This window comes from Carassius gibelio, chromosome B1 (assembly GCF_023724105.1).
Source record: "Carassius gibelio isolate Cgi1373 ecotype wild population from Czech Republic chromosome B1, carGib1.2-hapl.c, whole genome shotgun sequence".
In the NCBI taxonomy this organism is placed as follows: domain Eukaryota; kingdom Metazoa; phylum Chordata; class Actinopteri; order Cypriniformes; family Cyprinidae; genus Carassius; species Carassius gibelio.
The window spans coordinates 5,529,454-5,545,553 of NC_068396.1; the positions used below are offsets into that span (position 1 = coordinate 5,529,454).

Here is a 16,100-nt window from a genome sequence, read left to right on the forward strand (position 1 = left end):
ATAATAATCTGGCAAAATATTTTAGATAATAAAGTAATAAAGAGTAATAGAAATAATAAATATTGACCTAAATTATTTTCCCTGAACATTTCTATGAAGTGTTGTTTTGCATGGTCTTGCTTTATTTTGTGTCTAAATATATTGGCCTACATAAGCGCAGGGAGATTTGCAGGAGTGTCAGGTTGCCCCTCCTCTGTGCTGCTGTGTGTATAAAATCAAACTCCTGTCAGAGAGACGGTGAGACTGTCTCACTCATACCCCATTGCAGGTACGCAGTGAGAGGCCAAGTAATCTTTGAACTACTTTCCCGGCAAAAATCTAAATTCTAAAGCAAAATGGTGAGTAGAATATTATTTGTTAATAGTTAATTCTACTGTGAATGTTTCTTTGCCTGTAAGTAAACATATTACATCATTCACATATTGGGTCACACAGAGTTAAGAATATATGCATGTGTTTGATCTACTTCATTGAGTGTAATGAACTTTAATAACATATTAGCAAAGATAACTGGGAATGGAAAATAATTACTCTTGATGACTCATAGTACATACAGTTGCAGCAAAAAAAAAAAAAAAATGTGTGTAACCTTTGAAATAATTATGGTAAAATACAACACAAAGTATAAAACTACTTCTAGAAGAAATAAGCAACTTGACTTTTGTCTCAAAATCTTACTAGCCCCAGTCTCTTCATATAACTGAATGTAGTCTGTCTCTTTAAAATTGGCTACTGAAATTGATGCTTATTGTTTAATTTGACTTTTATATGCAATATTATTTTTATAGCTAGCTGTATGACTATACTTTACCACCAGTTCATATTTACAGTATGGAAACTACTGAGAGCTTTAAGTCTTAAGTAGTGCGGTTATGGGTGTGTTTGTGATTTTACTGAGCGCTGATGTGGCTCTCAGCGTGTCTGTGTGTGTCCCACGATCCAGATAAAGTCACTAAGCTGTCCACACCGGTTGAAAATATGTGAAATAGTAATAAGAGAAAAGTGCATCTTACTCAAAGAGTAAAACTGAGCAATAATGAGCTAGAATTGTTGTTTTTGATATTAAGATGACATCACTCGGTAGGCTGGGTTAAATATAGGCCTATAGTCAATAGTTTGTGAATCTTCTAGAATCCCAAGGTTTGATTAAACGGTTGAAAAGTTGTATGCCAAGGCTCATTTAAAACAAACCTGCTATGCTGAAATGGATTCTTTGCCAACTTGCCCCCCAGTTTACAACTTAAACAGAGTTGTAGTTCTCAACGCCTGTTTTTGCATGGAAAATAAATTAAAACCACATGTGTAGGAGTTTGTTTGTGCTAAATTCCAAGGACAAATGGTTCTAGCATTCTAAAGGTCCCAAATCACACCCCTGAGGCCTTTGTGTTTGTCTTTTGGGTGCTGTGGCTAACACCACGACCTTTAGAAACATTTCATAAGAGACGTTATTGATTGTCATCAGCCTTAATATTTTACAAGCTGGATGAATGAAAAGCATTTCTTTTTTCTTCTTCATGAGGTAATGCCACAGTAAAGTTAACAATTAACAAACTGTAGTATATGTCTATATCTCCCCTTACACTCTGTAACCATAAGTCACTTATTAGATTTTTTTGAATCATTAAACAAGAACAAGTTTTAAAGGTGGGAAACATTTTTCAAATTCACTTATGTAGATTAGTTAAATTGTGCATTTTAAGATCGTTATTTCATTTTTAAGTCAACAAAAATTGTCAAAATGTGTTAAGAATGTAGGCTGAATGTTAAAACTATACAGGGTCAGTTTTGTTGTTATAGTTCTACAGAAATAATAGTTATTTGTAATCATTCACCAAAATGCAATAGCTTGCTCCACCCTTTCAAATAACTGTCTTTTTTTTTTTTTCACTGACAATACCTTGGGCATGTCGGTTTTTATGTTAACAAATAGGCAAGCAGCTATTTGGGCGTTGTTTTAGTAAACTCCTATTCAAATCTGTCTCTCTTCTGATCAATCCAAAAAGTTCCCAAAAAAAAAAAAAAAAAAAATCCCATTTTCAATGTTTATGCTATCAAAATATGTTGCATTGTAAGAGTAAAATGGATTGCAAATATTGTAATTATGTGCCACTATGGAATTGCAAAAATAATTATTGTCTCCAAACAGGTTTCCCAAACATATTTATGGCATATTTAAGTCCTAAAGCAGTTGTCTGTGGCCATACATTTAACTTTCAGAATATAAATTGAGAGAAAACGAAATTTTTGAGACAGCAGAATCTGCAAAGTAAAAAAACTAAATAAAACACAGATTCAAGAAAATGCTGGAGGACAAGATATCAACTCACTGTGGGGTCAAAAGATGAGCAAAAAGGGCTCATGGGTTGGTGTTGAAAGGTTTGGTGAGGGAAGACGAGCTAGTGGGGGAACATGACTTAACAACCCATAAATAACTTCTAACCTGGCTGCCATGCCCAAACTAGGCAGTCCCATGTGCCTGTGTAATGCACCATCCCCCTCCCCACTGACTCACCAATAGACAGAGAGGGACGGAGAGTAAAAATAGGGCCCAATCCCAGGAGAATGAATTCAGAGGAAGAGTCATGCCCACAGAGGAGAAGCAGAGTCTGGATATTTCTTCTCAGGCTGATGTAGGCCACCTCTCTGGAGTTCAGACACAGATTTAGAGGACGTATCATTACAGAGCACTTTTATTGAAACCGCCCACGAATCATCTTTTGCATTGGTGTCTTCAATGCTTTGAATTTAACGGCATAATGGCAGTACATTTTTGCATTTGGCAGATATTTTTATCCAACGTCATTTGCATTTTATCAGTCTATATCCTGGGAATCAAACCCATGAGTAGAGATATAGAATCATAACTTCACATAATGTATATAGAATATGTCATGGAATATCTGATTCTGGAATTCTACTACTTTATTCTTATTGGCCAATCATAATATTCTGTCATCAAATCTTTTGAATGACAGCGAGTGCGTCTTGTATTTTTTCTTGAATGATAAAATCATTTTAACTGAAATCCATTAACCCATTTATTTATTATATGTTGTGTATTATGGCTAAATAATCACTTTGCATCAGGGTCCTGATCGTGTTTTTTTTTTTATTGTTTTTTTTTTTTTTTTTAAGCTGTACATTTTGAATAGTTGTTAATATGCACATATATTACGTTTATAATACAAATGTTCCATTTGATCTTCTCATCTACCTTATTTGTCTTTTCCCTCCATTTATTTTTACACTCTTTCAACCCATACCCTTATAGTACACATGCTATAAATTCCACATTAGGGTGTACCTCGGTCTCTCCTCTGATATAAACCTGTCGGGGCTGTTGTCCACACCTTAAGGCTTTGCATACATCTTCAGACTTGCAGGGGAGTGTGTGAAGAACAAGGAAAATAATGTTTGTGGAAGGTTTCTTGTTTATGTATGAAATGGCTATGACGGTTAGTAGGTCTGTCTGCCATATGTGGCAACTGTCACATCATAAACGCTTCCAAGGACAAGTCTTTCAGGCAACTCCCTTTCCAAACAAACAGAGGTGTTTAACATGCTGAATTCTAGCCTGGCTCCAACCTTGTTATCTCAGGGTTGTCATCTAGATAATCACAAAACGACAAACATGTTTCAGGGCTTTGAGCGGTTCAGCCAACACCTTTTCTCTGTCCTGTCAGCTGCCGTCATCTGTGACTGAAGTCCTGTAATGGACCAACCGCTGACTAAAGAACTTTTTTCTTTTTTGCTTCTGCCCCCTGGTGGGCAAAACGAAAGCTTGAAAAGCAGCGACTTATTTTGAATTTGTTATATTGTTATATGCAGTTAAAATCCTGCTGTTGATTTTATTATTTGAAACAATTAGTTACTTGTTTGTTTTGACATTTTTGCATCTTTAGATACAGAACAGAAAAGAGAGGAAATGTAATGTGTATATTAAGAAAGTAAATATAGAGTTGATTTTAATTTAATATTGAATTGAATGTTCTATAAAGGTAACAGGGAATGTATTCTGGCAAAGTTCTGTTGAAGTTATGAATACATGTTCTTCTAATACTACTCTCAATAGCATGTTAGAATTTAATGTTAGCACAAAATCATTATATATGTATCATTAGAACATTTATATGTTTTAGTATGTTTGTCTAACATTTTTTACATGTTGCTATTTGTTTCAGAATGATCAAAATTAACATTCCATAATGTCTGCAAAATGATAAAATAGGATGTTCTGTTCACATTCCCACAAAAATAAAATTTTTGAATATTCAGAGGATATTCTGAAATAACGTTTTCATAAGTGAACATTCTTAGAATGTTTTTTTGTTAGCTGGGTAGTTGTAGAAGGAAAACTGTGGAAATTGCTGTCACCTAATATCTTATGCAATGCCATGCAGCTCAGTTGCTAATAATCTGCTTCCTCTCCACAGCGTGAGTGTATCTCTGTCCACGTTGGCCAGGCTGGCGTCCAGATGGGGAACACCTGCTGGGAGCTGTACTGTCTGGAACACGGTATCCAGCCTGACGGCCAGATGCCCAGCCACAAACCAGTGGGTGGCCATGATGACTCCTTCACCACCTTCTTCAGTGAGACCGGAGCTGGCAAATATGTACCCCGTGCCATCTTTGTAGACCTTGAGCCAACAGTCATTGGTAAATATCGTAATGGTGTTTGATTTGTATTTGTCATTATAACATGGGGAATGTAAATGAGTAAAATCATTGTAGCCATATATGCTGGCACATTGCTATTATAATCGGAAATGGATGACACACTGTAATAATGCTCTCTCAACATTTACTAAACAGGATGGACAAAGTCTCAACAGTTAATTTTTCATCATATAATTTGCATGTAATCATTTAGCAGTTGTTTTTATCCAAAGCGACTTATAAAAGAGGACAATTAGAAGCAATTAAACCAACAAACGGGTAACAAAATACCTGTGATAAGCCCCAACTAGTAAACATACACTGTAAAAAAAAACTGTAATTTTACGGAATTTTACTGTTTTATTTTACAGTTTTTTCCACGTAATTTTGAAATACAGTTTAAAATTGTAAAATTACAGAAAGAGACTGTAAATTTACATATCTTATGTAAAATCACATGAAAAACATGTCAATGTGCATAACGTCCCAAAAATATTTTTGAAGATTTATTTCACATAATGCGCTATATTTATATGTAGTATGTGCAGTATGTGTGTGTGTGTGTACGTGTGTGTGTGGCATTAATAATATAATGCCATATTTTTTAATAGATTAAAAATATAAATAACAACTGTACAAAAGTTAACGTTCATTATTATTATTATTATTATTATTACTATTGATATAATATGTTGTATATGTAGCCTACATTGCGTGTTTGCATAAAAGAGCAGGTTAATCCTTTTTTGAACAGGTTTGTTGAAAAATCCTTCTCGAAAGAATCGTATTTCCAAAGTACTGTCAACTGACCACATCTTCTTCCGCTTGTCAAAATAGTTCTGCTCAGTTTGGTGTTTTATTACGGATTTATTCTCATAGTACCGTTTCATAATTTGATATAATAATATAATAATATGCTGATATTAAAATTAAAAAAAATAAAAAATGTAATATTCGAACTGAAGGAATTCCCGCCCTAGCGCAAGGACACATTCTCCTCCAAGCACGCAGTGGAGCTGCTGCGCGCGCAGAAGGAATAACTCGACCTTCAGTTTCACGGTCAATCTTCAATCTGAGGCGAAAATAAGCAGGTAAAGTTCATGTTTTCTCATTTTGGTCATTACTAAATGCTATTTCTACTATATATGAGTTCTAAAATTTAGAATGTTTACCTTTTTGAATCGTTAAACCAGTATTTCAAACTTCGGCGCTGACCAGTGCCGTTAGTCGTTAAGTGTGGGTAACGTTAACTTCTAATGTTATTTTGTCCCTGAGGGAAAAACAGGCTTACTTTAAGGAAAGTCGTTAGCTGGTTGTCTACGATACTGTTATTAAATATTATTATCATTTGTGGTTTAAGAACTCATAAATTTAACAGTTAGCTCAGTTAATGTTAAGTTCGAATATGTAGATGTTGCCAACTTTACCGAACTTCGACGCATAATGCAGTGTTTTTAATCAGTTTTGATATACATAATAGTAGGCGTCGTCTAAAAGCAAAAAAAAAAAAAAAAATCATATTTTTCGAGGCGAGATTGGATGAAAATTCTGAATTTAGAAACAGACTCATTAGGACCAGCGCTTAAAGTGACGCGCGATTTGAAACGTTATGTTCGTCTGCATTTCTCCCTCTTCAAGCACTGGTTATTACGCGTGTATAATGAAATTCACTTAACTACTTTAATTTGTCTGCATGTTTTACTCTTTTACTTCCAGATTTAGTCTTATTGAGGGTCTGAAATATCGTTACAGTCAGTATTTAATCACTTTTTAATAAATTATTTCTGTTGGTTACCCTTTATATCTGTCTATCGGTTAAGCAAATATTTAAAATATTAAAAGTGTTTCAAAAAGCTGGTGAAACCATTGACCAGTTAAAATTGTGAATGAAAAAACAATGTCTGCAGTGTGTCATCTGAGAATTCATATAACCTTGTAATCTTGTAATCTACGCCTAGGGAAAAAAGTTTCACAACTTCTGTTTTAATCACCCTTCTATAATTAAAGACTGTTATAGCTTATAGGGATTATTGATAGACTCACTGATAGGGATGAACAGGTGGCGCAGATAAGGTTCAGAACCATAGATATAAAACATTTATCAATATATTTCTTTGTATTTTTGTAGATTTCCTTAAAATTTCACATTTACATGCTTTTTTTCTCCTTACAGATAAGTTCAGTGAGTGCTAAAACCATGGTCAACATGAAAGGGTGAGTTGCAAAATGCAAAGATGTTCACATATTACACTTGTAATAGTTGTGGTGTTTATGGTTTATGAACTTTATGTTTTCTGTTCACCCAGTCATAGTTAACGACCACATCACCATCTTCTGCAACGCTCTGATGTTTGCTTCATACAACTGCTTGAACATTTCATACCCAGGAAACCAAGGAGAAACGCAAGAGATTGTGCAAAGGTAAAAACACACACTCATACACTCACTCTCACACATATCACACTCACACGTGTGTTCTCACACACACTCACACTTTTTCAACACACACTGAATTACGCATCCTTACATACACTCACTCTAACACACACACTCTCACACACAGTCACACACGCACCCACACACAGTCACACATGCCTACTCACACACACAGACACTCACATACACGCAGTCACACACACACATCCTCACACTCACATACACATTCTCTCACATGCATTCTCACACACACACTCAATGTCACATATGCATCCTCACACTCTCACATATACACACGGTCACACACACATCCTCAAACTGACACACTCTCACATACACACACTCACAAATGCATCTTCACACTCGCACACTCACGTCCACATTTGCACACATGCATCCTCACACACACACACACACACACTCACTCTCTCAAATGCATCCTCACACTTACATACTCTCAGATACACACACTCTCAGAAACGTTTCCTCACTCATACACACACTCTCACACGCATCATCACACACACAGTTACACAGTTTCACATACTCTAACAAATGCATCCTTACACTCACACACTCTCACACACGCATCCTCACACACACTCTCACACACATTCTAATACAAACATCCACACACTCTAACATAGACAGTTACACATGCAACCTCACACACATTCTCTCTCTCACACACACACACTCTCACACGCATCTTCACACACAGTTATACACTTTCACATATTCTTACAAATGCATCCTTACACTCACACACTCTCACACACGCATCCTCTCACACACACTTCCTTATACAAACATCCAAACATTCTCACATAGACAGTCACACACACTCTCACACACACTAACATACTCTCACACGCATCCCCACACAACCTTCTAGGGCTGCATAATTAATCACATGCGTTTTTCAGGCGTGTCTCGTCATTAAAGTCGGTCCTGTGATTAGTAGTAAATATCCATCACCTGTTTTCAAATTAAGCAACATTTAATAAACAGAGCTGTAGTTCACTGACAAGCTATGCAGTATCCTGTTCATAATCTAATGCGATTCATCTGCAAATGCATCTGACAACTGCATGTGGTTAATTGTGCAGCCCTACATGCATCCTCACACTCTCATCCTCACACAACACACTCTCTTACATTGTCACAACCTTCTTAGTCTGCCTCACACACAACTACCTCTCACATACTTCTTCACAACATCCACCACAAGCATGCCCTTTACAAGTTCTTATTGTTCTGCTTTTATTTTAAATATATTCACAGCATATGGTACAGTCCATGTTTTATTACTAAATATGTTTTTTTTACTCAACAGATTCCTTTTTAAGATGAACCCCGAGAAGGGATGGAAAGTGGAGAAGACCACATCGAGAAAGAAATCAGCAGTCAGTCCAAAGGTTCTTTCACTGATTAACAAGATTGCGGACTTTGAAAGGATGGAGTAAAACTTGGAGTGTCAGATCTTCCTACATTGCCTAGCAGAAATTCTTGACAGTGTCAAAGACTTAAAATACTTGCTGATTATTTGCTTTCATGGTTGATTTTTTTTTTTTTAATGCATCATCTGTTGTCAAGATGAATTAATCTGTTCACAGGTGGTTCAGTTTTAAGGACAAATTAATTCTTATTTTTTATTTGTTTACCAATTTGCTATATTGTTGCAGTTTTGAACAATTCTTTTGTGTGTTGTTGCAGTTATTAAATATATATATATATATATATATATATATATGAAGAGTTCAGATGCAAAAGCCTCTAAATGCCATCTGAAATTTTCATCTAAAATTTGGATTTTTATCAGGCTCCTATATTTATTTTCAGTTATTTCACTTTAATAGTCTGGCAATGGACCTGCACATTGCCATTAAAGTAAAATGACTCAACTTAAGCATAGGAGCTTGATAAAAATCCCAATTTTAGATGAAAATTTCAGATGGCATTTAGAGGCTTTTGCATCTGAACTCTTCATATATACTGTTGCAGTTATGAAAAAAAACTGAATTGTATGTGGTTGCAGTTGTGATCTAATTTAAACTTTTGGGCTTATTTTTTTATTGGAATATTGTTGCAGTTTAGCTATAATCTCTATACTGGTATATTGTTGCAGTTTTGTACAAAGAATATTAGTAAATTGCAGTCCTGAACAAACTATTTGTATATTCTTGCAGATTGGTCAATAAATTATTAAAACACATTTTTGCACTTACGGCTGATTATTTGAATTAAAGCAGTGTTCAAACTTTATGATAATTTAATGGTTTTTTTCTTATTAACTTTCCACAATATTTATGTAAAACATCTTATCAAACATTAAAAGCTGAAGAAAATACAGAAAATATGTAAAATTACAGCAAAAAACTGTATTTTTGAATTACGGAAAATTACTGTTACTTAATGTGCACGTTATTTAACGGTAATTTTCCGGCACCCCAGCTGCCGGAATTTTACCGTTTTTTTACGGGATTTTTTTTTACAGTGTAGCAAGGTTTAATTTTAGTCGGATAATTTGTAATATAATAACAATCTGTAAATTGTTTTAAATGATTTTACATGATAAATTAATTATTACTATTATTATTTTATTATAATACTTATTATTTTAATTGTTAAATTAAATACAACTGTTTATTATTAGTAGTATTAGTATAAATCACATTACTTTGACAAAATCTGGTTTTAAATTACTGAGAATTAAATGTTACTCATTTTTAGGTGTCAGATCAGTGTTAATTAATATTTTGAATTAGCTTTTATTTTTATTTTATTATTATGTATTATTTTAAGTTATAGTAATTTTGGAAATTGATGTAGTTTAGTATAAAAATAATTTAAATTAAATGTAAATTGTTTGAAATTTATATTTTTAATAATAAATTATTATCATACTCTTATTTATTATAACACAACATTTGTTAATGATTTGTGGGATAGAGGTCAGGATCAGTGTTATTTTAGCATAGTATTTTTATATTGAATGAGCTTTTACATTTTCATTTTAATATTAGTTTAAGTTTGAGTTATGTCTTTCTAAGTTTTTATTTATTTATATTTATCTTTATTTTTATTTCAGTTCACTCCCAAGGAAACATTTGCAATTTTTTAAATTGTCATGTGATATTTTCAATCTAGTTTTCAGCTTTATTTAAATTACTAATGGTTTATTTTTAATTTATTTTTAGTTAACAGTGACAGCACCAGTCAGTATTTGGTTTTATGTTGTGTTATCCTGTTATTCTTTCAGACGAGGTCCGCACAGGCACCTATCGCCAGCTGTTTCATCCCGAGCAGCTCATCTCAGGTAAAGAGGATGCAGCGAATAACTACGCCCGTGGGCACTACACCATTGGCAAGGAGATCATCGACTCCGTACTGGACCGCATACGCAAACTGGTAATCAGTCTAACATTTACTTAGCAAAAGAGCTCAAAATAACAGAATCTGAAACGCACATGTTCTCCCTTCTCCCACACAGGCTGACCAGTGCACAGGGCTGCAAGGTTTCCTGGTCTTCCACAGTTTTGGCGGAGGCACAGGCTCAGGCTTCACCTCCCTTCTGATGGAGCGTCTCTCTGTTGACTTCGGAAAGAAGTCCAAGCTGGAGTTTGCCATTTATCCAGCTCCACAGGTGTCTACAGCTGTGGTGGAGCCGTACAACTCCATCCTGACCACTCACACCACCCTGGAGCACTCTGACTGTGCCTTCATGGTGGACAACGAGGCCATCTACGACATCTGCAGGAGGAACCTGGATATCGAGCGCCCGTCCTACACCAACCTCAACCGGCTCATCAGCCAGATCGTTTCCTCCATCACCGCCTCTCTGCGCTTCGACGGCGCCTTGAACGTCGACCTAACGGAGTTCCAGACCAACTTGGTGCCCTACCCTCGTATCCACTTCCCCCTGGCCACCTACGCTCCGGTCATCTCCGCTGAGAAGGCTTACCACGAGCAGCTCTCGGTGGCTGAGATCACCAACTCCTGTTTCGAGCCCAGCAACCAGATGGTGAAGTGCGATCCTCGGCATGGAAAGTACATGGCCTGCTGTTTGCTGTACAGGGGTGACGTGGTGCCCAAAGACGTCAACGTCGCCATCGCAGCCATCAAGACCAAGAGAAGCATCCAGTTTGTGGACTGGTGTCCCACTGGCTTCAAGGTGGGCATCAACTATCAGCCCCCAACGGTGGTTCCTGGAGGAGACCTGGCCAAGGTGCAGCGAGCCGTGTGCATGCTCAGCAACACCACCGCCATCGCCGAGGCCTGGGCTCGTCTCGACCACAAGTTTGACCTGATGTATGCCAAGAGAGCCTTTGTGCACTGGTATGTGGGTGAAGGCATGGAAGAGGGAGAGTTCTCTGAGGCCAGAGAAGACATGGCAGCTCTGGAGAAGGATTATGAAGAAGTGGGCATCGATTCGTTTGAAGAAGACGAGGAAGGGGAAGAGTTCTAAAGGAAAAGTGTTGTTGTTTTTTCTACAAAATAAAAGCCAAATAAAAGAAAGGTTTTAACTGTGTTGTTGTTGTGGCTTTTTTCAGAATTTGGTGACTTTGTCACATATAGGCAGTTTCTAAAATATATGTCCATGACCCTTTGTTTGAAAACCCTGGTTATGAAGACATTATTATTATTATTATTATTATTATTATTAAATTACTATTAAATTAATCATATTAATAATGGAGATATGTATATTTAATATTATTAATTATTAGTAATTATCATGGTAATATTTAGGCCTAAAAACTGCATTATACACAATTATATAATATTAAAAATCTATAAATGAATTATTAATAATATGTTTATATGCTAATATTGACAAAATTATTTCAATTTATTTCATAATTGTCAAATTAAAATAGTGTGTATACTATTTTGAACTGTAAACCATGCAAACGTTTTTTTTTTTTTTTCTACTAGAAAAGCCTTAATATGAGAATATAAACAACAATAAATTAAATGTGAAACATTTATAACAAATGTTTTATACCTAATCACGTTAGACATTTTTATAGTCCTCCTACATACATTTATACTCACATGTGTTTTCATGTGTGCATTACAAATAATTACATAATATTAAAATATAACATTGTAATTATTTAATAATGTTAACAATGATATTTATTTAATTTGAAACTAAGCTGTAAATGACAGTATAATAAATTATAGACCACAATAAAGATTTATTTATTTATTTACTTAGATTTATTCCAATAACGCAGTTTTGCTTTTTTTTTTTTTTTTTCTAATCCGGGGATGTGCCGGCATTGTATGGGTTAAATCGTCAGTCGTAAGAATGCGTCACTGTGACGTTTTCTTTGTACACGGAAGAAACCGGGGAAATCAGCGGAGGGCAGGGAGAGCGTCTCATAGGGTAAACCAAGACTTTAATCCTTCTCTTAGACCCATATTAAATGGTTCGATTACAACAATAAACAATGAACAAAGAACATAGTCTAAATCTGAATGTAACGGGTCTCGCTCGGTGAATTCAATGCTGTGTAACAAACCAGCTGTTCTCGAAGACGTCACGTTTACTGCGGACTCGAATTCACGGTAAACCCGTTTCACTGTCGAGTAACTGTATCAAGTTGAATCTGTAATATTTTCGAGCGCAACAGCCCACGTCATAAAGGTAAAATATAAGGAGCCAACCAGAAAGCTCCCTTCTGCACAGTGAATAATTTATTTTAGTGGAAAACTGGACACCGATAGTGGCTTACGTCAACAGACAAGTGTTCAGTCGAGGTGACTTGTTGGTCTAAATTGGCTTGCATTTAATAAATATTTATAATAATAATAATAATTTAATTCATATGTTTTAGTGTCTTTTTCATGTGCTTTACATAAATCAAGACAATAAAAAAAAGAGTATATATATATTTTTTTTTATAACCAGAGTGACACTGAAGATTTCCTAAGGACCATACAGTTGAATAATACAATATTCCACAATAACATAACATAACTTTTCATCAGCAGATATATAAATTGATTTGTAGTTGATATAATAAACTAAAATGCCATATTGAATGGTTAAATCATAAGCTTTTATGCTTATAACAATTATATTATTTAATGAATTTAAGAATTTCCTACTTTTAAAAAAAATGGCATATTAAATTAAACTGTAACCACACATTACTGTTATCAGGTGGAAGAACATTACTATTCTACTTATGTAGCTAAAGAAAAATTTAGTTAAAGTACCGGTTATGTGGTTAAAAAGAGAGAGAAAGAGAGAGAGACACTTAAATATTTTTTATAGTTGGACTTGTTAATCACTTTCTATAGAACTATAGAATTTCATACGTTCATTTATCATGTGTACATTTTAACATTGTTTAATTATTATTTAAAAAATAATGATAATTACATTTTATACTAACTTTTTTAGTACATAAATCAAGAAAGAGGATATGCTAAACCCTGTCACAGATAATATGATATTGAAAATTTGTCAATTCTCAACATTGCCATAAGGTCATACAGTTCTTTATTAAGAATAGAAAAGTTATTTATTAATGCAATATTTATCCCAAAATATGCTGAAATGAAAACAAATTGTTACCAACGCGTATGTCATTGATTTGCAGTGGACCAAAAGAAAATGCAACATATGCTAATTCTATTCTTTAAAAAATCTAACTACCTTTCTAATCTTTTTGTATTCTATTTTCTTTTCATTTATTATGCAATTGTATATGTATGTGTAAAGACCTCTAACTAGCTTGCTCTATTCTTTTTTTTTTTATTCTATCTGTTTTTTTTTTATTTATTATAATAGTTAAAATCCCGTGCTACGTTTACTGCGTTAACCTAACTGAGACTTGTTATAGCACTTATATATCATTGCTCTTTTTGTTGTTTTTGATTGCTTCCACTGTTTTCATCTGTAAGTCGCTTTGGATAAAAGCGTCTGCTAAATGAATAAATGTAAATGTAAATATTAAATCCATTCTGAATATGTTAAGGAATAAAAACAGAATAAATGAACAAGGAAAATAATCAATTCTATGTAAGTAATCAAATCTTAATCTCTGACAGTGCCTCTCCTTCATCCATGGTGGATCTAAAGCAATGCTCCAGAGAAGATGGGTCAAGCTCTGTGTATCTGCTCGCGCAGTGCCTTCACCTTTGACAACAAGAGATACTACTTCATCCAGAAACTAGATGAGGGGTAAGACTAGACAGCCAGACCATTCAGTCCTAACACTTGATAGCTAACTGGAATTATGAGTTCAGCGATGGAAAAATATATTGGAATATTGTTTTACCATTCAGTATTAGATATATTTAACAGAAACTTTATCCATAGCTACTTATAAATAAGAAAGAGTATGTGCAGTTTCTCACATTAATTCACATGAGTACACAAGCAGAAAAGAAAGAAAGATTTGTATTTAAACAGATATGTGTTCTAGATGTGAATTAGTTAAGTATTTGTAGAAGAAGTGTGTCTTTGGTTGTTTCTTAGAGGTTTTGATGGTTTCAGCACATCAGGTGGATGATGGGAGATTATTCTACCTAGGCCTGTCACGATAACAACTTTTTGTTGTGTGATATATTGCCCCAGAAATAATTGCGATAAGCGATAATATTGTCATTTTAAAGACCATTTTATGCCACTGAACATATAATCATATTGTAACAGCAAAATAAAGGCCTACACACTTCCAAATGACAACAACTTTACATTTTTAAGAATATTTAGATGATGGAAATTAAGTATCAAAATACTAGATACCTTAAAAAACCTGAATAAATAGTAAATAAACGTTTTCTAACAAAAAGTGCGAAGTAACAAGTAGAAAAATTAAAAAATGCACATCTACAGATTTGACCCTGCCCTACGTTTCTCTGTAAATTAATGGTGCACACCATTGCTGAAAAACACAATCACTCCTCAGTAGTCAGATGTCCATATGCACAAAGACACAGGTCCCTAAACAAGACCATATTTATACAAGCATTTTTTTTTAATTTGAACTAGCACCTCATGACTATACCATGTTATGTACAAGAAGATGCAAAAGTGTAATGTACTAAATATGGTGACATTCATTTTTAAGTAAATATAATGGGTGATATATTGCGTCACCTAAAAAGATTGATGTCATGTGCATATACTGCGCGATAAGTCAATATATTGGTTATTGCAACTGGCCTTATTCTACCAAAGAAGAACAAAGAGAGTAAAGGTTTTTGGAAGTGGCTTGTTTGAAGGAAAAGCCATGCGGGACTACATTTGCATTTTCATTCAAGCATTTTTGCATATGCTTTTATCTGAAGAGACTTGCAAAAAAGAAAAAATGCAATTGGTCGAAGAGGTATCAATTGTTGCAATATACAATGGCAGGTTCATTAAACAAATATATTAGGAAATATGGATAGTTATGTGTGTCAGTTTTCATAGTAGTTTTATCAAGTGAAATGTATTAGATAATGCATAAGAAATAATTGTCTTTCATCTTAAGTCATACTTTGCTTCTTCTAGAGGTTTCAGCTATGTAGATCTGTTAGAAGGTGCACATGACGGCCGCTTCTACGCTCTGAAGCGGATCCTTTGCCATGACCGCGAGGGCCGCAAGGAGGCTCAGAACGAGGTGGAGATGCACCGCCTTTTCAACCATCCCAACATCCTCAGCCTGACCTCACACTCCTTCATGGAGCGCGGCGGGAAGTGTGAGGCCTGGCTGTTGCTCCCATACATCAGTGTAAGTGGGCCCTGTTCTGCTTTTCTGTTCCAGACCTCTAACAAGTCCAAGAGTCCAGTGGCTTCTGAGATGTGCACTATGTCATTTAACTGAATTGTTTCCGTGCAGAAAGGAAGTCTGTGGGCTGTTCTGGAGAAGCTGCGGGATAAGGGGAGCTCTATGCCTGAGAGCCGCATACTACACATTCTGCATGGCATCTGTGAAGGCCTCCGAGCTATTCACGACAAAGGCTATGCACACAGGTAGCTACTGAGAATAAAGTTCTATTTA

At 35.0% G+C, this 16,100-nt stretch overlaps 2 protein-coding genes and 1 long non-coding RNA gene across 4 annotated transcripts in view; all 3 read left to right on the plus strand.

Annotated features, from left to right (window-relative positions):
• Positions 1-244: 244 nt before the first annotated feature.
• Positions 245-11,618, plus strand: tuba8l2 (tubulin, alpha 8 like 2). Its single transcript, XM_052546194.1, has 4 exons — positions 245-338; positions 4,434-4,656; positions 10,355-10,503; positions 10,586-11,618. The coding sequence occupies exons 1-4, from the start codon at positions 336-338 to the stop codon at positions 11,558-11,560; spliced, it is 1,350 nt and encodes a 449-aa protein (XP_052402154.1). The 5' UTR covers positions 245-335; the 3' UTR covers positions 11,561-11,618.
• On the plus strand, positions 4,667-9,307 carry LOC127949194 (uncharacterized). The gene is made up of 4 exons (XR_008152262.1): positions 4,667-5,747; positions 6,830-6,870; positions 6,963-7,077; positions 8,429-9,307. It is a non-coding gene; the product is annotated as an uncharacterized LOC127949194 (long non-coding RNA).
• A 782-nt stretch (positions 11,619-12,400) lies between the features above and the next one.
• LOC127949599 (serine/threonine-protein kinase 16) overlaps positions 12,401-16,100 on the plus strand; it is a 9,157-nt gene continuing 5,457 nt past the window's right edge. Inside the window, exons 1-4 of one of the 2 annotated variants that reach the window (XM_052547028.1) lie at positions 12,401-12,487; positions 14,161-14,293; positions 15,611-15,830; positions 15,939-16,072. In XM_052547028.1, coding sequence (XP_052402988.1) covers positions 14,208-14,293; positions 15,611-15,830; positions 15,939-16,072 — 440 coding nt within the window. In that variant the 5' untranslated portion in view covers positions 12,401-12,487; positions 14,161-14,207. The other variant, XM_052547029.1, reaches the window with a different exon arrangement.

What these genes read in the sequence shown, in the direction of transcription:
- tuba8l2 (XM_052546194.1), top strand. An exon ending in CCTTGAGCCAACAGTCATTG is followed by an intron (nt 4,657 to 10,354) that starts GTAAATATCGTA and finishes TTATTCTTTCAG; the next exon opens with ACGAGGTCCGCACAGGCACC. An exon ending in TGGACCGCATACGCAAACTG is followed by an intron (nt 10,504 to 10,585) that starts GTAATCAGTCTA and finishes TCTCCCACACAG; the next exon opens with GCTGACCAGTGCACAGGGCT.